Source organism: Hyperolius riggenbachi, chromosome 3 (assembly GCF_040937935.1).
Source record: "Hyperolius riggenbachi isolate aHypRig1 chromosome 3, aHypRig1.pri, whole genome shotgun sequence".
Taxonomy (NCBI): Eukaryota; Metazoa; Chordata; class Amphibia; order Anura; family Hyperoliidae; genus Hyperolius; species Hyperolius riggenbachi.
The window spans coordinates 138,062,015-138,087,130 of NC_090648.1; the positions used below are offsets into that span (position 1 = coordinate 138,062,015).

The 25,116-nt window shown below is 46.0% G+C and overlaps 1 protein-coding gene across 1 annotated transcript in view; it reads right to left on the reverse strand.

Moving 5' to 3' along the window:
• Window positions 1-570: 570 nt before the first annotated feature.
• The window catches only part of FAH (fumarylacetoacetate hydrolase), a 62,117-nt gene continuing 37,571 nt past the window's right edge, over window positions 571-25,116 (reverse strand). The window contains exons 9-14 of the mRNA XM_068272420.1: window positions 22,959-23,089; window positions 12,993-13,068; window positions 9,286-9,332; window positions 9,094-9,195; window positions 5,641-5,758; window positions 571-884 (exon numbers count right to left, since the gene is read on the reverse strand). Of these exons, the coding sequence (XP_068128521.1) occupies window positions 814-884; window positions 5,641-5,758; window positions 9,094-9,195; window positions 9,286-9,332; window positions 12,993-13,068; window positions 22,959-23,089 (545 nt within the window). The 3' untranslated portion in view covers window positions 571-813. The remainder of the gene's footprint in view (window positions 885-5,640; window positions 5,759-9,093; window positions 9,196-9,285; window positions 9,333-12,992; window positions 13,069-22,958; window positions 23,090-25,116) is intronic.

A 25,116-nucleotide genomic window follows, 5' to 3' on the forward strand; every position in this document is an offset into this window, starting at 1 on the left:
GGGGAGAAGCGCCGGTTTAAATATCTGAGTCCTAGCAGAAGCATACAGGGTTTCCCATTGGATTTCAAGAGACCAATAGGAATTCTCCCTCCACCAGGGAGAATTCTCATTGGTGCACCACTCAATGAACCAATGAGAATCCTCCCTGGGATTGGAGATTCGCATTAATTTGTTGTAATCCAATGGAAGTCTGATGATTCTGCCAGGGCTCCAATCTGTACACCGGTACTTCTCCCCTGTAGTCAGCTAAGCGAGGATGCCAGAAGCATCGTTGGAACCAAATCTACAGAAGATAGGAGAGTTTGGCAAAACGTATGCGGCTTTTGCTTCATCGGCGATCCATATTTAGAACGAATGGATCCATTAAAGTGATCAAATGTACATTTTTCCCATACTTAACATAGAAGCCGTTTGCTAATGTCCAATCTGGAAAATGCCATGTTTTTCCCTCAAGTGTGGACCGAGCCCTTAGGCAGTAGTATGGGCAGTGGAGAGATGTCCAGTGTATGGAGTCACATCTTACAGTCACATAGGTTAGAGAGAAACACGCAAAAAATAAAAAAAAACACATTCCTTTTATAAAATAAGGTTTATTTTTATTTTATGCATTGGTTTTAGAAAATGTATTTCTTAGTGGTCCTTCAAGTTCCATTTGTAGGTACACTTTTGAGGGTCACAAAGAACTCTAATTTATTGTCTGTGGTTCTACTTTTAAGCTGTAACTGAACTGCTGCTTTATATCCAGTCTGGTCTGTTCATTTGCAAATAAAAAACGGAGATGTTGTATGTTCTGCCGCTGCGCTATCCACAACCCTAGTGCGCTGGATGAATTGTTCCGGAGCATTCCCCAAATCCAACTCGATAGCCATCACCCTGGCAATAACCTGCAGGATGGAAGCACACAGCAAACAGGAACTTTCAAGGAAATCTATATTGTTTTTTTTCATTATGTTAATATGCAAGTATGCATTTTGAAACAAGTTAACATGAAATGTTACATTTAAAGGACAACTGACCTGAGTGAGAGCAATATGGAGGCTGCTCTATGTATTTCCTTTCAAACAATGCATATTGCCTGGCTGTCCTGCTGATCCTCTGCCTCTAATACTGTTAGCCGTAGACCCTGAACAAGTATGTTTGACTTACATTTGACTGAAATTGCTGCATGCTTGGTTCAGGAGTGTGATTCAAAAACTAGTGATGTGTGAAAGATCAGCAGGATGCCATGCAACTGGTATTGGTCAAAAGGAAATCAATATGGCAGCCTCCATATCTCTCAGGTCAGTTTTAAAGTGAACCTAAAGTGAGAGATAATAAAGACAGGCATAGCTAAACTTTTACTAGAAATGCTAGTTTCCTGGCTATCATGGTGATCTTTTGGTAACTTGCAGTCACAAGAGCTCAGTCAACAATGTCTGCCCTCATAATATCTCAGTATATATCCACTTTAATGTATATCAGTCACAAGAGACTAATAACCTCATCCTCAGCTTGCAGCGTGCTTCTCCGAGATCAGATTATACTGACTATAGAATGACGCACACCAGAAAGACCCATTAAAAATCAGAGACATTTACGCCTGTGTTTCGCGCTTTGCTGACCACCAGCAATCAGGAAAGCTCTGCAGCACAAATAATCCTATGGGAATATTTTACACACGATTGCCATGTTTGCAATTTCCGACGATCCCAAATGTTCTGCATGTAGCACTTTCCTGGCGATTGCATTGCTCATGCACTGGAATGTGAATTCCAAATGCAATTGCCCAAAAATCACAGAGCACAGCAATGCAAAATCACAATTGCTAGGCGAGTGTGATCACGATTTTTTGGCTCTGAGTGTGAATGGGGCCTTATGCAGTGTTACAGATGGTTCCCATCTTGGTGTCTAAGCAGTGATAGCCCAGCATGCTATGCAAGAATGGCTGCACCTTGGACTCAGTATTTAATTATTAAATGCAGATTTAACAGCATTAAATATTGTTTATTAAAAACAGCTTCTAACCTTTTATACTCTAGACTTTATTAAAACTGAGCAAATCTTCAGTACTTTAACTCTTGAGAAAACTCTTTTAAAACAACGTTTAGGAAAAGTTGAAAATTAAAACTCTTATCAAATTTGTTAGGTTGCTTTTACATTTATATATGTATATTCATTATAATTGTATAATATTGTGTATAACCTTCATTTATCGTTTCTTCATGTAATAAAATCTGCAAATATTGTTTGTAACAATAAAAAAATAACTGTAGCAAAACATTAGTAAATATTACTAACATTTTACTACAACTAAACCTAACCCTACTCTCGCACAGAACCCTCCCTCTACCTATCCCTAACACTTAGACCCCCTGGTGGTGCCTAACTCTAAGACCCCCCTGATGGTGCCTAGCCCTAAGACCCCCCCTGGTGGTGCCTAACCCTAATAATCTCCCTGGTGGTGCCTAACCCTAACCACCCCCCTGGTGGTGCCTAACCCTAACCACCCCCCTGGTGGTGCCTAACCCTAACCACCCCCCTGGTGGTGCCTAACCCTAACCACCCCCCTTGTGGTGCCTAACCCTAACCACCCCCCTTGTGGTGCCTAACCCTAAGACCCCCCCCCCCCTGGTGGTGCCTAACCCTAACCACACCCCTGGTGGTAGATAACCCTAAAGGGGCCCATACACCTAACGATTTTCCCGCCGATGTACAGCCGATCCGATCACAGTGATCGAATCGGCTGTGAAATCGGCGCGCACACCACTGACAGAACGATCGATTTCCATCCGAAATCAATCGTTCCCGTCGATTCCCGTTGATCCGTCTGTGCGGAGGATTTTTGTCGATCGCCGGCAGGTCGGGAGTGCGTCGATAGCGGCGTTCTAATGCCCGACGACCGCTGCAATACAGCGGGTATACATTACCTGCTCCGGCCGGCGCGAGTCCCCTGGTCTCTGCGGTCTTCTTTTCCGCTCCGGACCGTTCCTGCAGCTACACAGAACTTCCTGTCCCGGCAGGAAGTTTAAACAGTAGAGTGCGGCAGCAGTGGCAGCTCCACAGATTGTGATCGGTTTCAGGCTGAAATCGATTCACAATCTATTTGCAGTAAAAGTGGCCATACGATCCCTCCCTGATCAGATTCGATCAGAGAGGGATCTATCTGTTGGTCGAATCTGATGGCAAATCGACCAGTGTATGGCCACCTTAAAGGGAAGGTTTAGGGAACTCTTGAAAAAAATAAAAATCCCTATCCACTTACCTGGGGCTTCCTCCAGCCCGTGGCAGGCAGGAGGTGCCCTCGCCGCCGCTCCAGAGGCTTCCGGACGTCTTCGGTGGCCGACCCGACCTGGCCAGGCCGGCTGCCAGGTCGGGCTCTTCTGCGCTCCATGGCCGGGCTCTTCTGCGTCCCACGCCGGCGCGCTGACGTCATCAGACGTCCTCCGGGCTGTACTGCGCAGGCGCAGTAGTTCTGCGCCTGCGCAGTACAGCCCGGAGGACGTCCGATGACGTCAGCGCGCCCGTGTGGGACGCAGAAGAGCCCGGCCATGGAGCGCAGAAGAGCCCGACCTGGCAGCCGGCCTGGCCAGGTCGGGTCGGCCACCGAAGACGACCGGAAGCCTCTGGAGCGGCGGCGAGGGCACCTCCTGCCTGCCACGGGCTGGATGAAGCCCCAGGTAAGTGGATAGGGATTTTTATTTTTTTCAAGAGTTCCCTGAACCTTCCCTTTAAGACCCCCATGGTGATGCCTAACTCTAAATCCCCCTAGTGGTGCCTAACCCTAAGACCCCCCTGGTGGTGCCTAACCCTAAATCCCCCCGGTGGTGCCTAACCCTAAGACCCCCCTTAGTGATCGCTTTAATGTGTGGATAATGATGTTTTACAAATAGTGACTGTAAAAAATATATTACGATTTACTTACTGATCGCTTTATTATGTGGCTAATAATGTTTTACTAACAGTAAGTGATAAAATTATAAATAACGGTTTAGTTAAATCCAATATGTATAGTATATTTGTCAATGTGATTTGTCACGAGCGCAGTTATAAAACGTTAATCTCCGGGCACAGTTATAAAACGCTAACAATCTTTGGCGCCCTTTTTTCCTGTTCGGCGCCCATTAAATGATATTTATTATGGGAGTGAATGGCGACACCCTTTTTTACTGCTCCCTTCAAAACCTGTGAGATTTTGACCAGCTTAGACTTAGAACTAATTTTGAGTTTTTATTGAGGTCTAACTCTTTCCTGCTTTGCTGAAATCCATACCTATTTTAGCTTGAACTAGGCATTAAAAGGAACCTGAAGTGGGATGTGGAGGCTGACACAGTTATTTAATTTCAAACAATAACAGTTGCCTGGCAGTCCCGCTGATCATTTTAGCCATAGACCCTGAACAAGCATGCAGATCAGATGTTTCTGACAAAAAAATCTGACTGGATGAGCTGCATGCTTGTTTCAGATGGATGATTCAGACACCACTGATGCCAGAATGATCAGCAGGCAACTGGTATTGTTTTAAAGGTAATACATATGGCCTCAATTCACTATGCAGTTTAGACTAGTCTACTGATGGTTTTTAGTATACTGATGGTTTGGTCAGTTGCATCAAAGGGGAATTCACCATTACCAAACATTTTAGACCTGTTTTTAGACCTGGTCTAAACCATTCGGTAATTAGGTGGGTAAAGCAAGGGAAATGATCAAAAGCTGCAATTCACAAACGAGTAGCTATGATTGACATCCTTCTCCTCTGATGAGCTCTCCTCTGCATACAATTAAACTCCTGCATAATTAATTCAAAAGGTTCCATCCTCATGTCTAAAATACCTCACAGAATTAAGGTCCGTACACACGCCGGACTTTAGGCAACGACGGGTCCGTCGTTGCCTCCTTCGTTGCCTAAAGTCCGGCGTGTGTACGGACCTTTACTTTACCTACAGAAATCAGCTGGTCTAATCTCTGTCAGAAAAAGTGGGCGTGGTTACTCCTTGTTTGCCTTTGTGAATTGTGTCATTACTGAATGCTAGACCAGGTCTAAAAACATGTCTAAAACATTACACCAAACCATCAGTAGACGAAAAACCATCTGTAGACTAGTCTAAACTGCTTAGTGAATTGAGGCCTGTAGCCTCCATATCCCTCTCACTTCAGGTGTCCTTTTAACTGTGATACTCAGTGGAAGACTGTGTAGGATTAGTAGCCAGTTATATACTGCCTTAAAGTGACCCAGTGATGAGTCATGTGGCCGTTTTTTACCTACCCGGGGCTTCCTCCAGCCCCAGAAGCACAGATGCGTCCTTCGCCGTCCTCATGCGTGCCTCCCGCAGTCCGCCTGGAATCTTCTGTTCAGCCGCAATCAAACCCCGGTAGATGGCTCTGTCTGACTGAGTGACGTCAGCGCTTGCACAGAATTACTGGCACAGGCCCCCTGCTGACGTCACAAAGCCGCATACCGGAGAAGATTGCAGCTTAATGGAGGACCACAGGAGGACGGTGAGGGACGCATCCGTGCTTCTGGGGCTGGAGGAAGCCCCGGGTAGGTAAAAAACAGCCACATGACTCAACTCTAGGTCACTTTAAACATGAAGAAGCAGAGGGCTCTAGATAAATACCACTGTGACCAATAGACCAATACAAATGTATGGCACCCTACATTACCTCTTAATGTAACAGTATCTCCATCCTTCAGGAAGGTTCGAGTGTGACCATTGCCAAGATCAATTGGTTTGGATCCTCTCCATGACAGTTCCAGCATGGAGCCAAAGCTTTCTGGGTCCTGTCAAAGAGAACTCTGGCTTTAGAAGAGAGGAATGTAGGTGTTTATTCCATTATACAGCTACAATAAAGGATGAATCAAACCCAACATTGAATTCAACAACAGCATAAGATCATTTTCATGTTCACATCTGAATGCAGTGGAATGCATGGACTATGGATTATGACCTATCCAGACATTAGCTAGGTAGCTCAAAAACACTTAGTAAACATTATCTACAAGTACAACAGTAAAAGGTTCAATCCCACTTCTGGGCATATTTTCACTGAATCCTGCAATGTATTGCAAGAAAGTCATACACAGCCATACACTTATAGATCTCCACCCAATGTTTCAATGCGATCGATTCCTTTCAAAAAAGAATAGATTCAAAAGGAAACGATTCCTACCATACAGTGCACATCAATTTCCAATACATTCCAGCAGGGAATCTGTTGAGAATCAATCGAACTGCAGAGTTGCACTGTTTGATGCAGTGCAAAACTATAGGCCATCGATCTCCCAATTATTTTGCCCCGCCCCCGATTGTTTTCAATTTTCCATTCTGTTAAAGATGGATTCTTCCAATCTTTTTTTAAATGGATCAAAAATCGATCAATCTGAAGTTCTGGGGAATCAATTTCCAGCAGATGAATTGAAACTGCGAGGAATCAAATAAGAAAATCGATGAGTGAATGGCCACCTTTAAGGTGGCCCATACACTGGTCGATTTGCCATCAGATTGACCAACAGATAGATCCCTCTCTGATCGAATCTGATCAGAGAGGGATTGTGTGGCTGCCTTTACTGCAAACAGATTGTGAGTCGATTTCAGCATGAAATCGATTCACCATCTGTGGAGCTGCCGCTGCCCCCCCCCCTCCCCCCCGCCAGCTATACATTACCTGATCTGGCCAGCGCAAGTCCCCTGGTCCCTGCGGTCTCTTCTCCGGTCTGGGCTCCTCCAGCTTCACTTTACTTCCTGCCGGGGGAAGTTTAAACAGTGGAGGGCGCTCTACTGTTTAAACTTCCTGCCGGGACAGGAAGAAGTGAAGCCTGCCGTACTCGGAGCCCAGCACGGAGACGGAGCAGCGGGGACAGAGGGGATTCACAGGGGTGGAACAGGTAATGTATTGCCGCAGTATTGTGTCGGTCGTCGGGCATTCGATCGCTGCTATCGACGCACTCCTGACCCGCCGGCGATCGAGCAAAATCTTCCACACAGACACGGACATGACAGGAAATGACGGGAATGATTGATTTCGGACAGTCAGCGTTTGCGTGACGATTTCACAGCCGATTCGATCACAGTGATCGAATCGGCTGTGTATCAGCGGGAAAATCGGTAAGTGTATGGGCCCCTTTAGAAAGTGCAAAGCGCTATCACAATCGCTAGCGATTTGTGATATCGCTTTACAAGTGAATTTTGGAGCAATTTCCCTGCTCCTATACAATACATTAGAATGGAAACGTTACCAAAATGCTGCATGTCCTGCAATTGCGATTTGCCTAATCGCAATCGCTGTAGTGGAATCTGCCTCATCCATTTACATTTGTAGAGCGCTTAGGGAAATTGCTAGCGATTGAAAGATCGCTTAAGAAAATGCTTTAAAAAATGTTCTAATGAGTTTCAGCCCTCAGTCTTTTCCAGGCTAAATTTAATATGAAGATAATTTTCATTCACACCAACACTTAAGATAAATGGCTTACAGCACAAAGGGCTTGATTCACAAAGCAGTGCTAACTGTTAGCACGCTTGTGAAAAGCCCCTCTTCACACCTAAACTGAGTTTAGGCGTGTAAAAATGAACTCGCTCGCAAAGTCCCGCGCGCAAAACTTTGTGCGTGCACAGCGCGGTGCGCTCGAAACATCGCATTGCGGCGAGACGAAAACGGCACACCCGATGAGCCTATAAGGTTGCATGGGGTGTGAATTTAACGTTGCATAGTGCGACGTTAAGGTCGCACCCATGCGACCTTATAGGCGCATCGGGTGTGCCGTTTTCGTCTCGCCGCAATGCGATGTTTTGAGCGCACCGCGCTGTGCACGCACAAAGTTTTGCGCGAGAGTTCATTTTAAAAAAAGGTGCTAACCTAGTTAGCACCCTACTTTACACGTCTTTAGGCGTGCTAACTAAGTTAGCACCGCTTTGTGAATCAAACCCAATCTGTTCATAGTATTCAAAATCTGTTGGCCATCATACTGCATGGCAGTGGTAAAATGAATCAAGAGGGGATGTGTAAGGTACCTTAAGTGTCATTATCCTTTAACAGCTGAGGTTTGGAAATTAGATTGTGAGCCCCACTAAGGGATAAAGGTTTTAATTGCTCAATTAAAGTGCTGCAGAAAACCATCAAGTCATCGCTATGTAAATAAATCAATACTGCAAACATGTGTCATTCAGCAGTATAATGCTAATTTTCATCAACATCCTATTTAAAAGAGATGTCTGTTTTTGATCTGTAAAATGTCAAAAAAGCTCAACTATCACTTATTTGCAGCCATGATTTTTGTGCACTGATTACACCTGAAGTCTGAACAAATCAGCAAGTATAGTATCAAGTGTGTGTATGAGGGGGTGCGGCTGTATTTTTTTCTGTAGAGACCATTTAGTACCACATAACCCTTTTTTTGCCAGGAAGTGAATACAGTGTTTAATACTTGATTCTGCCAAAGAACATAAATCAATTGTCTATATAATAATGCTCACCAAAATTCTTGCAATGTTTCCTAAATACTGTAATTGGTCTGGTAAGGGTTGCTTTTTATTACCAAGTGTGGAATTTATACACTTTTAGCAAAATAAGCCCTTGTGTTTCTTGCAGGTACTTTTGCGCTTAGTAGCAGGATAACCCTGGTTATATCAAGCCTAGATACAGGCTACCAGCAGTAAAAAAAAAGCATGTAAGTAAAGAGACAGGTGCCTGAGAGGGGAGGAGGTTTCACACCACTGTACTATGGAAAATAACAGGCCTGGCAGGTCAGACATGCAGGGCAGTGCTGAGCTAGTCAGCACTAGCACTGCTGCCTGTCTTCACTTGTAGCCGGTCCCTCAGGTGATATTACAGGGGTGAGGCTGTACAGATGTGTCGCTATCCTGCAGGCTAGCAATGTGTTTTGTTGCCAAATAGCGGTGTGGAAGTGATACCATGCCGTAGGCGGGGTAAGTGGGGTGAACAATTCTCTAGGTCGTCGCTCAAAGTGTTCCTCCAGGTTTATTACTAGTCAAGAAATTGGGGACTACCATAACCACGCTAGATTCTCATCAGAGGCATTCATTATCGGCTGCCTGAGTTTTATCTAGCGTGTGTATGAGGCTTTAGTTATTAGGCACAGATAACGAGGTTCAGGGTTACCGGTCCACTTATAGTTCCAGATGCCAGAAGGTCTCCAGGACGGACATTACAGCCAGTCACTGTGTGATGAGCCAGCTGCTGCTTCATAGTCCAGTACATGTACTATAGAAGGAAAACATGACAATTACCATAGGAGAACACCCAGCATTTCTAACAGGAAAGCACTGCTGGCACATCATGCATAATACGTACTTTGAAGTTAGATCTGCAGATGGACACCGGCTCCTTCATGCCATCACCTGCATAGAGTGACCATTAATATTATCACTACAGGTTATACACAGTATGAAGAAGGTGCCAGAAAGTTACAAAACAGGGCAGTAAACATTGACTTTCACAGGAAAAATAATTCACCCAATGCCTAACCATAGGCAGCACCCAGTACAGGCATGGCACCAAGTATTCGCACCCATGTCACACCCAGTACTCACATGGTACTGAGTACCTGCAATCAACACCCGAATGACACTCTATGCTCACTCATAGCCTGAACCCACATGACACCCTGTACTCGCACCCAAAACGCACATGGCATCCAGCATCTGCAGTCAGCACCCCCATGACAACCAATACCCCCCCAGCCAGCACCCATCACCCACATGGCACCCTGTACTGGCTCCCTGTGCCCACTTTCAACCAGTACTTGCACCTAGGACCCACTTGACACCCAATACCCCCATAACCAACACCTGCTCTCCCATGGCACCAAGTAATCACACGGCACAAAGTTCCCCCCATAGCCAGCACTCAGCCCCCACATGGGAATTAGTGCCCCCTCCATACCAAGCAACCAGCTCCCACATGGCACCCAGTACCCACCTATGCCAGCACTAACATGGCACTAGATACTCTTCATGGCCTGCACTCAGTACCCAACCATGGTCTGTACCCAAATGGCACCCAGTACCTTAGGCATTAAATACATCTCGTACCCTTTCATGAACTGCACCCACATAATACCCAGTTCCCACCCATCATCTGAACCCATATGACACCCAGTATGCTCCCCTGGCACACATCCAGAACCTACATGGCACTCATGACTCACTGTCCTGCCCACTGCACCTACATGCACCCAGTACCCACCCCTGGCCTGTACCCAGCACTCACAGGGTATCCTTGTACCAATTAGCACTCACACGGCACCATCTGCTACTCATTCAGCACCCAATACTGCTTAGCACCCACTGCAAATTAACACCCAGTACGACTTTGCACCCACTGCAACTTAACACAAGCTGGACCTTTGCATTTACCGCCCATTGCCTCTGGGAACCCAATGCACATTGGCTCTTACTGCAATTTTGCACCTACTCATGCTTAACAACCACTGCATCTTGGCATCCACTTCTTTGTTTCTTCTCTGAAAAGAAGCCTGGGTGTGGATCAAGAGGGACAGAGGTCCCAGTCATGATAAACGAGTCAGTGCCTACATCAGGCTTCACTGTACCTTAACAGTAGGTACCTATCACTGCTGATTTGAGGATGCTGGAGCAAAAAAATTCTGATTGGGGTAAGACACAAAAACTGCCTGGAACTACTACAAAAAATGGAGGGGGGGAGGGGGACTGTTTAATACTGCTTTCTGAGGACAGGGAATTACATACACAATTTATCAGTTGATTGATTGATTGATTGATTGATTGATTGATTGATTGAATGAATGATTAATTGGATCCCCTTTGCTGCCCGCCAACCATCTCGCCAGCCACTGCCTAAATTGCTGGCTGCCGAGCTGGGGGTGGATTTGGAGGCTTCTGAAGAGCTTCGGCAGTCTTTGGAAACATGACTGCAACTGCACTGCCAAGAAGGGGGAAAGCATCACCTGAGACCTGAAGACTTCAGATCAGTTAAATATATACCGTGAGGCTGAGACCCCCCCCCCCCCCCCCACCAATCCAACACCATTAAGACAGAGCCCGGCTCTGTCACTTTTACCTGAAGTACTCTTGAAGCAAGGAAAGAGCCTGGAAAAGGTTTCTTGTAGAAATATATGGTGACGGTGCAGTTAATTCATGTGGACAAACATATTTCCTAGCAGAAATTACCAACATAAATCCACGCATGGAGGCTCTACTGCTCCCCCTTTGGACAAAACTCAGGTATTTCACGCGCTTTATAAATGCAAATGCAAATTTGAAATAGCAGCTTGCCTGGGCATTACCTTCTTCTTGTCATAGGCGCTCACAATGTAAGTACTGTCCAACATTTTAATAGCCTGTATGCTAAATAATGCTTGTGATACTTTACAACATCACTGAACCTCTATTTGGTTGTCTGGTGGTGGTCACCGGTTACTACCTACTGAGCATCGAGCAGGTCTTCCAGCAATGGTCAGACTGAATGATTGGCGAGCACTGAGGACTACTAAAGCACTGCTTGACATTACTGAGGGAGACTTTACTCAGGCTCCTTCTCAGGCTAGCAGAAAATGTGCTTTCCAAGTGCCCTTAAAGTGGACCTGAACTCTTACACAGGACAGAAGGAAAACATAGAGAAATGCACCCTGTATGTATTCAGAGAGTTTAGCCTGTCTAATTCCACCTCATGTGTGTATAATCACAAGTTGTAATTTGATCCTCCTCTGTGTCACATGACTACCACGGCAGAAATGGCAGATAAGCCCATTTGGGAGCACTGGATGTTAACAGTATGTCTGCTTCCATGCATCAAGAAGTAAAAACAGTGCATATTTATTTTAGGATTTGTATCCGCTGTAACAGTTCAATGTTTTTTGTTAAAAGGTTATTATGCTGTTGTGTATCTTTTAGAGCAGAGAGGACTTCTGAGTTCAGGTCCACTTTAAAGGGAACCAGAAGTGAGCTGAATACAGAGGCTGCCATCTCCATTTCCTTATAAACAATGCCAGTTGCCTGGTTGTTATGCTGAGCTTTTGGCTTTAGTTGTGTTTGAGACAAACACCTGCAACAAGCATGCAGCCAGTGCAGTCAGACCAGTGTCATCTGAACTTGCTAGCCTCCATTGCAGAAGGTAGGGAATGATGACTGCTGGAGTGGGAGTCAGTAGCAGGCTTGAGTGACCTGCAGGATTATTTCACATGGCAAGTTTAGGAAGAAGACAAGATTTTCAGGGTTTAGAAGAAGCACTATGCTTTTATTAAAGACTTCCTTTTCAGGACAGAATTGTGAAATCATTGCATAGATCCACTTCCAGGTCACTTTCCTTGGTATTATTAGATACTTTCCTTTAAATTTGTTTCCACCAGATATGATGCCCTATTGCTCAGGGTTTACATCGGTGCCCTTCATCAGATGCATGGGTCTCAGCTGACAGTTTAAGGACAACTGTTACCTCCTAAAACAAAAAAGTTAGAGACTCACCTAGGAGGAGGGAAGGCTCTGGATCCCTTAGAGCCTTACCATTCTACCAGTTCAAACCTCCCCCCGGCTGTGTCTTCAGGTCTCCGAGTTCTTCCGTACACAACCAGCTCTGTACTACACACGCATGACTCCATGGAGACATTTCAACATTAAAGTCAGAGGTTGGAAATTGGTACCTGGCTGTGGAACGAGTAGATGCAGAGAGGAACGGAAGGTTCTAAGGGATCCAAAGCCTTCTCGCCTCTTATGTGAGTAGCTAACTTTTTTTATTTTGGTGGTTACAGTTGTCCTTTAAGCCCAATTCACAGTTCTGCATATAATGATCAGGCGTTTTTTTCTCTTATTTTCCTGATTTTTTAATTGTTTTGTAGCCACCCAGGGCTACAGCACAACTCAGTTCTCTGCACTATTTCATTAAATAACCAGCAATCCGAACGGTGTGGATGACTGGACATGCCAGAATGCAGAAGAAGAAAGAACTCGGCATAATCCTCCTAAATCCTGCTTTCCACCTCCACACTGATCAATAATATACAATCATTAGGTCATGTAATTTACCTTGAAGGCAGACCGACAAGTTAATATTGAATGTGTAATCACTCTTATCCTGGAGATACGGCAAAGGCGTAGGATCCTGTATGGGATAACAATCAATAGATGGTCACTGCTTGAGAAATGTCTTCTAACACAATACATAAATTCCCTGCTTTTCATGGTGTCACATTGGAGGTTTGTGCGCTTAGCATTTAGTAAATTCAGGTAACGGGAAAAATGAACAAAAATACATAATCAGAGGTTACTTATAGTGAAACCGCAGTGTTCTATAGTTCTAGAAATTACAGGAGGTGTAATATGGCAAAGCGGGCGTATGAGTAAAGTGAGCTGGCGTTCAGAACTTCCCTATTGGTCCGTAAAGCCTTAAAGCAGGATTGTCACCATAAAAATACAATTTCAACAGCAACTGGTCTGAGTGTATTAAGTGATAAAGATGCTAATCCTGCATTCAAAACTTTCAAAACTCTGCTGTAATGGTTTGGAGTTATCACATACCTTAGGAGCACTGGCCCTTTAATTGCCAATGCCATCGGCTGGCAAAACAGCTGCATGCTGGGGATCTTTTTATCTATAATATATTCCTCTTCTTCCCTTTATTTCCCCCTCCTTCTAATGACATCAGACAGTGCACTTCCTAGTACAGACCTCAGTGGGAGTGTCTGAATACTCTGAGAGGAGGGCGGGTAACGAATACACAATTAGCAAGAGGAGAAAAAAAAGAGTGAGGGAGGAAATGATGTCAGGATTAAATTCATTCAAAGGTAGCCAAGATGGTCTAGAATAGGATTCTCTGCTTTTCCTTTATAAAATTCACAGGAATCATAACGTGGACAGTGCAATACATCTGTTATGTAAGTAGAAGTAGTATTTATCTACGTGGTTTTTGTTTCTAGGTTAGCATGGGTGTCGCTTGTTCTTTAACATCAAAGCAACACTGTGGAAGCCGGAGAGGTCAGAAAGGAAGAACTTCCTCCTGACACCAGCGGTTTTCCTCTGACACTTATTGCCAATAATAATAATTAGCATTTTATTCTCTTGGTTATTTTAACAAAAATAGTCATGCAGTTTTCTTTTAGAGAGAACCTGAGGCTTTAATTTAAAAAAACACATACGTGCCTAAGGAGAGGGAAGCCTCTAGATGCTAATGAGGCTCCATTCACAGTCCTCTTGTTGTCCTCCAGCTGATTGGGGGTGCGCTCTTCTGTTATCATGAACGCGGTCATGCTGCAGCCGCCCAGGCACAGTACAGCTGAGATTGTGCTTGAGGAGGAGCCTGGCCCCAATTAAATTACTGACAAGCCATTGTCGGTAATGTTCAGAGGGTTCACGCTCGGTGACGGGGGGACTGGAGGACAGCGAGGAAAGCCTCATTGGGATCCAGAGGCTTCCCTCGTCTTAGGCAAATATGGGATTTTTCAACACCAAAAGAGGATATGAACCCGGCACTGCAGTGCAATTATGTGTTTTACTGAATGTGTGTAATTTGTCAAAAATCCAAACTTCAATTGCAAATCTGCATACTCAGTGCAGGACACAGTGATAGCCTAATAGCTAAATGCAGCAATAAAGGTCCTATCGTAGGTGAGTAGATGGCAGTGGGTGCAGGGTACAAACAGGCAGTCCAACGGCCGTTTCGCACAGCAGTGCTTCTTCCGAAGCTATTCTAACACATAAGATCCTGATCGTTACCAATTACAGAAAGTGAGATGCAGCTGCGTGATTATAGCATACGACAGAGTAAAACGGGGGGAGCCATCTATAGAAATATTATATTGTATTGTATCATCACCTACTGGTGGGCATGGTGGACATACAATACAGCAGACACTGATTAGATTTTTACTATAATGTAATATTTGGTGTTAGCTGACTAGCAACATGTCATAGTCCTATAGCCATAAACTGGTTATTAAATTTAAGAATCTCTATTCAATAAAGTCACTGTTCTAATACTATCCAAGCATTAAAACATTCATAGAGTAGTTATACTCATATCACCTGTCTCATATCAATACAACTCCTAGATGATACTATGGCTCCAAAAGCATGCAAGATTGTTATGATAATTTAAGTCAAGTGGTCCTAGGGCTTCCTTCCTTCCTCAAAAGGAGACATGCCAGTCCCCTCCCCCTCGAGGGAGTGCTAAAGCCTCGGACGAAGCACAGCTATGCAAAACGGCTGTTAGGTTGCCCGTTTGAACCTTGCACCCACTGCCATCAGAGGCGTAGCTAGGGTTTTCAGCGCCCGGGGACAAAGACTATTAATGCGCCCCCTAAGGTGAAGGGTCGTGACCAAATGTGGGCGTGGTTATGGGTGCTCCACATTTGGTCACGCCCCTTCAAATGTACATGGAGGTTAGCAGGCTCACGCTCACCCACCCTCCCTCAGTATGTACCTTCCAGCATGTTCCAAGACAAATTCAGCAATCATGAGCCCCCCCCCCCCCATCAAGACAAATTCCGCAATCATGAGTAAACATGAGGCCCCCAACATGACCAACTCAGCAATCATGAGGCCCCCAACAAGACAAATTTAGCAATCCTGAGGCCCCCAACAAGACAAATTCAGCAATCATGAGGCCCCTAACAAGACAAATTCAGCAATCATGAGGCCCCTAACAAGACAAATTCAGCGATCTTGAGGCCCCCAACAAATCATGAGGCCCCCAACAAGACAAATTCAGTAACCATGAGGCCCCCTACAAGACAAATTCAGCAGTCATGAGGCACATAAATAGACAGCATTTCACATAAATAGGCAGAATGCCCCCTTAATATGGTAGACACCTCTCACCTGGCAGCAGTTCCCCAAAATACACTCAATCTGACAGCAGTGCTTCCCCAAAACTAGGTAGCCCCAGGTCTATAGGTGTCCCCAGAATAGGTGGCCAGCAGTATAGATGTCCCCAGAACAGGTAGCCAGGGGTAGAGATGTCCACAGAACAGGTAGCCAGGGGTATATGTGCCCAGTATATGTAGGCAGGGGTATGTGTCCCCAGTATATGTAGCCAGAGGTATATGTGCCCAGTATATGTAGCCAGGGGTATATATGCCCAGTATATGTAGCCAGGGGTATATATGCCCAGTATATGTAGCCAGGGGTATATGTACCCAGTATATGTAGTTAGGGGTATATGTGCCCAGTATATGTAGGCAGGGATATATATGCCCAGAGTAGGTAGCCAGGGGTATATGCCCAGTATATGTAGGCAGGGGTATATGTGCCCAGAGTAGGTAGCCAGGGGTATATGTGCCCAGAGTAGGTAGCCAGGGGTATATATGCCCAGAGTAGGTAGCCAGGGGTATATGTGCCCAGAGTAGGTAGCCAGGGGTATATGTGCCCAGAGTAGGTAGCCAGGGGTATATATGCCCAGAGTAGGTAGCCAGGGGTATATGTGCCCAGAGTAGGTAGCCAGTGGTATATGTGCCTAGAGTAGGTAGCCAGGGGTATATATGCCCAGAGTAGGTAGCCAGGGGTATATGTGCCCAGAGTAGGTAGCCAGGGGTATATGTGCCCAGAGTAGGTAGCCAGGGGTATATGTGCCCAGAGTAGGTAGCCAGGGGTATATGTGCCCAGAGTAGGTAGCCAGGGGTATATGTGCCCAGAGTAGGTAGCCAGGGGTATATGTGCCCAGAGTAGGTAGCCAGGGGTATATGTGCCCAGAGTAGGTAGCCAGGGGTATATGCCCAGTATATGTAGGCAGGGGTATATGTGCCAAGAGTAGGTAGCCAGGGGTATATGTGCCCAGAGTAGGTAGCCAGGGGTATATGTGCCCAGAGTAGGTAGCCAGGGGTATATGCCCAGTATATGTAGGCAGGGGTATATGTGCCCAGAGTAGGTAGCCAGGGGTATATGTGCCCAGAGTAGGTAGCCAGGGGTATATATGCCCAGAGTAGGTAGCCAGGGGTATATGTGCCCAGAGTAGGTAGCCAGGGGTATATGTGCCCAGAGTAGGTAGCCAGGGGTATATATGCCCAGAGTAGGTAGCCAGGGGTATATGTGCCCAGAGTAGGTAGCCAGGGGTATATGTGCCCAGAGTAGGTAGCCAGGGGTATATGTGCCCAGAGTAGGTAGCCAGGGGTATATGTGCCCAGAGTAGGTAGCCAGGGGTATATGTGCCCAGAGTAGGTAGCCAGGGGTATATGTGCCCAGAGTAGGTAGCCAGGGGTATATGTGCCCAGAGTAGGTAGCCAGGGGTATATGTGCCCAGAGTAGGTAGCCAGGGGTATATGTGCCCAGAGTAGGTAGCCAGGGGTATATGTGCCCAGAGTAGGTAGCCAGGGGTATATGTGCCCAGAGTAGGTAGCCAGGGGTATATGTGCCTAGAGTAGGTAGCCAGGGGTATATGTGCCCAGAGTAGGTAGCCAGGGGTATATGTGCCCAGAGTAGGTAGCCAGGGATATATGTCCAGTATATGTAGGCAGGGTAGGGTTGCCAGGTGTCCGGTTTTACACCGGACAGTCCGGTTTTTGTGCGCTGTGTCCGGTGCAAAAAGGCATGCTAAACCGGACAATTAAGTTGTCCGGTTTAGAGCCCCCCCCCCCCCCCGCAGCGCAGGAGGAGAACAGCGCAGCAGAGAGAGAGCTGGGAGCAGCGGTGGAGAAGGGGGGCAATCTCCCCCCCCCTTCCCTCACCTTAGGGTGCTCTCTCTCCCCCGCTGTCTCCTCCAATATGATGTGCAGGCTGGCGGGTGGCTGCAGGCGGAACTTACCTCTGTGTCGCTCCAGCGCCGGAAGTTCGGGTCCCGCAGCCGCTGAGATTCGACTCAAAAAAGATCCGGATCAAAGATCCGAATCATTCATGAGCCGGACAACACTAATCAGTCTGAATAGTGTTGTCCGGCTCATGAATGATTCGAATCTTTGAACCGGATCTTTTTTGAGTCGAATCTCAGCGGCTGCGGGACCCGAACTTCCGGCGCCTGCGACACAGAGGTAAGTTCCGCCCGCAGCCACCCGCCAGCCTGCACATCATATTGGAGGAGACAGTGGGGGAGAGAGAGCACCCTAAGGTGAGGGAAGGGGGGGGAGATTGCCCCCCTTCTCCACCGCTGCTCCCAGCTCTCTCTCTGCTGCACTGTTCTCCTCCTGCGGGGGGGGGGCGGGGGCACCTGGCTACCTAACCTATTCTGGGCACATATAGCCCCTGGCTACCTATTCCGGGCACATATACCCCCTGGCTACCTATTCTGGGCACATATAGCCCCTGGCTACCTATTCTGGGCACATATACCCCCTGGCTACCTATTCCGGGCACATATAACCCCTGGCTACCTATTCCGGGCACATATAGCCCCTGGCTACCTATTCTGGGCACATATAGCCCCTGGCTACCTATTCTGGGCACATATAGCTCCTGGCTACCTATTCTGGGCACATATACCCCCTGGCTACCTATTCTGGGCACATATACCCCCTGGCTACATATACTGGGACATATATACCCCTGCCTACGTATACTGGGACATTTACACCCCTGCCTACATATACTGGGACATATATACCCCCTGGCTACATATACTGGGCACATATATCCCTGGCTACATATACTGGGAACACTGGCTGTTTGTCATTATGTGCATTTAGTGGTGAAAAGCTGTCTCTTTTGTGCATTTACTGGTGAAAAGCTGTCTCTTATTATGTGCATTTACTGGTGAAAAGCTGTGTCTTATTATGTGCATTTACTGGTGAAAAGCTGTCTCTTGTGCATTTACTGGGGAAAAGCTGTCTCTTATTATGTGCATTTACTGGCGAAAAGGTGTCTCTTGTGCATTTACTGGGGAAAAGCTGTGTCTTATTATGTGCATTTACTGGTGAAAAGCTGTCTCTTGTGCATTTACTGGGGAAAAGCTGTCTCTTATTATGTGCATTTACTGGCGAAAAGGTGTCTCTTATAATGTGCAGTTACTGGTGAAAAACTGTCTCTTATGTGCACTGGACCAGTACTACTGGTGAGGACAGTTAGTGACATGGCTATGTACTCTGTAATGTGCTGCAGAAGATGTCAGTGCGATATAAATACTATAAATTTTTTTTTTTAAAAGCCCATTGCTTAGCCCCACTCTACATAAAAGTGCGCTTCTGACTCCGCCCCTAACTCCACCCCTAACTCCACCCCCTGTCCGGTTTTCTCCATCAGCCGACCTGGCAACCCTAAGGCAGGGGTATATGTGCCCAGAGTAGGTAGCCAGGTCAGGTGTCCCCCTCCCCAGCAGGAGGGGAGCAGCGCAGAGAAGAGCTGCTCTCCCTTCCTCGCTGTCCCCTCCAATGTCCGGGTGGCTGGCAGCGGCGGGCGGAACTTACCTCCGTCTCGTCGCAGCGCCGGATGGATCTGCCACTACTCTGGTCCAGACCAGAGCAGCGGCTGCGCACCCGAACTTCCGCCCGGCGCTGGAGCGAGACTGAGGTGAGTTCCGCCCGCCGCTGCCAGCCAAGAGCCACCCGGACATTGGAGGGGACAGCGAGGGAGGGAGAGAGCACCTAAGGTGAGGGAAGGAGGGGGGATATGGCCCCCCTTCCCCACCGTCCGCACAGCTCTCCCTCTTCTCTGCGCTGCTCCCCTCACCCGCCAAAAATAAAAATAAAAAAAAACCCGCAGCTCAGCCAGGCGGAGGGCGCCCTTGGGGACCAGGCACCCCGGGGCACTTGTCCTACCCCGACCCCCCCTAGCTTCGCGCCTGACTGCCATCTATGATAGGACCTTTATTTCTGCGCTTCACTACGCAATCAACACAATTATGCTATTACTGTGCTCAGCACTGAGTATGCGGCTTTGCAACTGAAGTTTGGATTTTTGACAAACTATATCTACGCATTCAATACACACGCAATTGCACTGCAGTGCCAGGTCCATATCCTCATTATGTGTTGATGAACTGCATGCTTTCAACTCATCCTTCAGTCACATGTGTATACCCCAAGTGTGAATGTATTCATCAATCAGCATGTGCCGGCTACTATACTCTAGAAAGTATGTGTTTTTGTGATTTTGTAACCAAGCTTCGACTCAGGTACACTTTAGGGTAATCGTTGATTATACACTTAAGCACCATATGTTCAGTATGTATTGCTCAAGCCTAATTCAGGGTTGATAAGCATCTAAGATACAACATAAGGCACTTCATGCTTTTCTAGATCAAGCGATCTGAAAAAAAACACAAAGTAGACCGTATTGCAGAGTTACAGATTACCCAGCAAGCTCATGGTGAACCAGAACTCCTAGGATTGTATTTAGACAAACATCTGAATGGTGAATTAAATTACCGGTAGGTGTTGTGTAACGCTTAAAAGACCTTAAGCAGATTTATGATAACATGGCCTTACGCATGTCACATAAGTCTTTTCTAGATCTAGAGATTTCAAACACACAAGGAAGACTTGTGTTATATTAAGACACAAATTAAGTCATCTGAATGGTAGATTTAATGATGTGTGCAGTGATGTTTAAAAGGCCAATAAATATGATAATATAGCCTAAGACACGACACATCATTCTTTCCATATCAAACGCGAAAGAGCGGCGTTATATTTAGATTCTATTGTAATCGGAATGGCAGACTTAGTCATGTGTACAAGATCCAAGGAGAAACCAAAAAGCAAACCTGAAGTGAAAATAAACTTAGGAGATAAGTAATTATAGGATTAATCATAAACAGAAATTTCCTGGAGTCTTCTATTCCTATTTTGGGTTTAAAAGCTTAAAAATCAAAGTATGAAGTCTGAGTCATGTTTAACCTCCTGAGCGGTATGGACGAGCTCAGCTCGTCCATCACCGCCGGAGGCTGCCGCTCAGGCCCTGCTGGGCCGATTTTTATCAAATAAAGTGCAGCACACGCAGCCGGCACTTTGCCAGCCGCGTGTGCTGCCTGATCGCCGCCGCTCTGCGGCGATTCGCCGCGAGCAGCGGCGAAAGAGGGCCCCCCTAGCCGCCTGAGCCCTGCGCAGCCGGAACAAAAAGTTCCGGCCAGCGCTAAGGGCTGGATCGGAGGCGGCTGACGTCAGGACGTCGGCTGACGTCCATGACGTCACTCCGCTCGTCGCCATGGCGACGATCTAAGCAAAACAAGGAAGGCCGCTCATTGCGGCCTTCCTTGTTTATTATGGGCGCCGGAGGCGATCGGAAGAACGCCTCCGGAGCGCCCTCTAGTGGGCTTTCATGCAGCCAACTTTCAGTTGGCTGCATGAAATAGTTTTTTTTTAATTTAAAAAAAACCCTCCCGCAGCCTCCCTGGCGATCTTATCAGAACGCCAGGGTGGTTAAAGGGTACCGGTGTGGTGACATTTTTTGCAACTTTATCAGATTTTGCAACCAGTTGCACTTATTTATAGGTATAGCTATCATAAAGTGCAACCTAACCATTGACTTCAACCTATCTGTATCAGAAAATGCAACCCAACCAAACCCTATTCTCACACAGAACCCTCCCCTCTTGCTCAACTAATAACCCCCCCCCCCCCAGAGGGAACAATCCCCCCTCTTGCTCATCTAATAACCCCCCCTGGAGGGAACAATCCCCCTTCTTGCTCAACTAATAAGCCCCCCCAAGGGAACAATCCCCTTCTAGTTCAATGGGATCCGTGGTTGCAAAAAATTACAGGTGTTTTAACAGGGAGAAGCCACGCCTACTCAGTTATACACTGTCCTCTATGGCAAGTTGCACAATATAATGGGTTGCAAAATATTGAATTACACCGGAACTGAAAAAAGCTTAAAACAATAGTGAGTGCTTGTATACGTTTTATCAAGCACTTTCCGCATAAAAAGTTAACACTTTTTTAAGTCCTAAGTAGGACTGGTGCTATATGTTCACATGTGTCACTTAATAAACCGGGATAATTGTACAAAGGAAGCAGATGTATTTTTCATTTGACTTCTCTACACCAGGATGGGTACAAAGCAGAGATGGATTAAGATGCCCTAGGCAAGGTTGTGGATTTGGGGCCCATATGGGTAAGATCAAGTGGAGAGAGGTCAAAGAAGGTGACAGGTGGGCCTCTTGACACCCACTAGGCCCCCAAGTGCCTGCCTAGGTTTCCTGGTGGATGATCCTGCTCTGGTACAAAGTATATAAAGTGAAACTGATATTTCTATCTCTGGTAACCGACAGCTGTCAGTTATGTGTGAAAAAGAAATAAAACTAATAGAATACATATACTGTATCTATTGCAATTTCTGCACACACTTTGTACAGGGTACCTGCAATTCTATCAGGTGAGTGGCAGCTAGTGTTGGCCAAACATCGGTTTACTTCACGAATACGAATGGGCATGTGAACAGCTGGCAGGAACATTACTGTACATGTGTACGCAACTGCACATTCTCTCTACAGCTCACTTCTGATTGGACATCTCAGCACAGCTGATCTTAGTGTAAAGGACAACTGTAACACGAGGGATATGGAGGCTGCCTTATTTATTTCCTTTTAAACAATACCAGTTTCCTGGCTATTCTGCTGATCCTCTGCCTCTAATACTTTTAGCCATAGGCCCTGAACAAGCATGCAGCAGATCAGGTGTTTCGGACATTATTGTCAGATCTGACAAGATTAGCTGCATGCTTGTTTCTGGTGTGATTCAGACACTATTGCAGCCAAATAGACCAGCAGGGCTGCCAGTCAACTGGTATTGTTTAAAAGGGAATAAATATGGCAGCCGCCATATCCCTCGCGTTACAGTTGTCCTTTTAAGGTCATGATGCATAGGTGGGTTCATTACTGGCACTAACAGCAATAGCAATGCATCCACAATGGACAATAACAGACACGGTAAAAATGGTCACATGCAATGTTGCAGCATTGATCTCGGACGGATATATATGGCGAAAATCAAGTAATGCATAGGCACCCTTATACTGTAATTGTGGCTTGCCTTTTATCGTGTTTGCTGTGCTATTCAGGGAGGCCTGTTGTTCAGTTTTAAAATGATGCAGCAGCAGCAAAAAAACATTTTGTATACCCATCATTCTAATTACCTGGATTGGATTGGGAAGCACAAAAGGCATCAGGGCTTCCATAGGCACCACCCATGGAGAAACAGTGGTGGCAAAGTTCTTACTCAGGAAAGGTCCAAGAGGTACATATTCCCATTTCTGAATATCTCTGGCTAAAATGAACGGAGCATGTTACAGTTAGTATAAAATACACATATTGGTAATTAAATGAAATGATTGCAAAGTTTCTTAGTTTCGTTAATATGGAGCTGATGACTAGGAGGGCCTGGACACAGTAGGCATTTTGAAAAATGCCTGCTGTCAGCTGTAGGAGAAGAAACCTGCAGAAGAAAAGGAGAGGAAGACAGGGAGCCAGATGGAGAGCTATCAGTCATTCTCTCCATAGGTGTATTTTTGAAGGCAGTTTTGGGGGCTTTGCTTAAAGGGCAAAGATTTGGGTCCACAGTAAACAATATTGTGCAGGCTGTACGCCCACTCACCCACTCTATTCCTGAACAGCTACTCTGGGAACCCTCCACTGTGTTACAAATCTACACACCTCAGGGTTGTGGTATTTTCATGTAAAACTCCACCACGTGACCATACTCAGGCTTTTTGATTGGTCATCTGAGTATCGCACATCACCCTATGAGTGAGGGCCAGTTTATGTTTTCGTGAAGTACTAGTGAACATAGTGGAGCAGAGGGTCGAGAGTGGCACTATCAGCTTATAGTGTCGGGTGGGGTGATGTAGAGCGTGGCTTCAAGTTAAAATTTGCTTTAACGATGGTGTAGTTTGTAGAGCTGGCCAGTTTCCTTTGTATTTTTGATAATTGCCCAGGTTGGTAAATAGGAAAAAATGGTGATAGCTCTAGTTTTATTAATTAGGCGAGATGGAAATGGTGGAAACAAATTACCAAGTGCTGGCGTACACACCAGCTGGGCATTAATAAACCGGCACTGTACGCATAACAGAGTACTCCCTACCTTTGTGAAGGAAAATTAAGAGTAAGTGCATGAGAAGTGTAATGCTACCCGCATAGACATTATATGTCACAGCTGCTGAATGCTACAGAAGTGAGAATCGCAATGATCCATTTTCCAGAACATAAGCTGTGGTAAACGGTATGGAACACTCTGTCTCCCCATTACTATCATAAGTACTGTTTCCACCTGCTTAGCAGGGACATTTCACAAATAGCAAATTCATCATAAAACTCAGAACCCCCTCTGCAGAGGCCATAGCTATAATGTGCAGTGCAGTCCGGTGCTGATCAGTCTCTGTGAGCTGGGGAGAAGGAATTATAACGCAGGAGTTTCCCAGAGGTTGGCATTGCATGTTTAGTCATCACAATACTTCATTAACCCCCTTGGTGTTATGATTATTTCTGGATTTTAGGGTCTAAAAGCAGTGCAATTTTTTTGCATGCTTTTAGATCCTAAAACCAGGAAAACAATCATGCTGCCAGGGAGATCTGCAGCAGCCCAGCACTCACCTCCCTGGGATCCAGTGTTGCAGTTTTCCCTCTGACCTCCGGGTGGCGCTGTAACCGTATAGTGAGATTGCCGGCTGGTGTCAGGACGACAGACGGTGATCTCACCATAGGGAAGCAGAGCCTCGGAGGAGAGGAAGAAGAATGGCGGCAGACGTAGGGATTCCCCGGGAGCCGAATTAAAACGCCCGCTGCGCGCATTGCTTTGCATAGACTTCCTGGCAGCTATCACGAGTTCAGCTCGGGGTTACCGCTCCTGGCATGTTTTTTCCACCCCGAGCTGAACTCGTGATTACCGCAAAGGAGGTTAATTCATTCTGAAATAGGGGCTGCTTTTAACCTTGAATTTAACCAAGATGAATTTAACCTTGATCCAGCAAGAAAGCTGTCATGAGACCTCAGGTATGAAGACATTGTAATATATTAAATTATACCTTAACCACTTCGGCACACAGGTGTTTTCACCTCTAGGACAGAAGCAATTTTCCCGTCAGCGCTCCTTCCATTCATTCGCCAATAACTTTATTACTACTTATCACAACAAAACAATCTATATCTTGTTTTTTTCACCACCAATTAGGCTTTCTTTTGGTGGTACATTGTGCTAAGAGTTATTTTATTCGGAATGCATTTTAACAGGAATAATAAGAAAAAAATGGAAAAAAAATCATTATTTCTCAGATTTCGGCTGCGATTTCGATCGCGAAA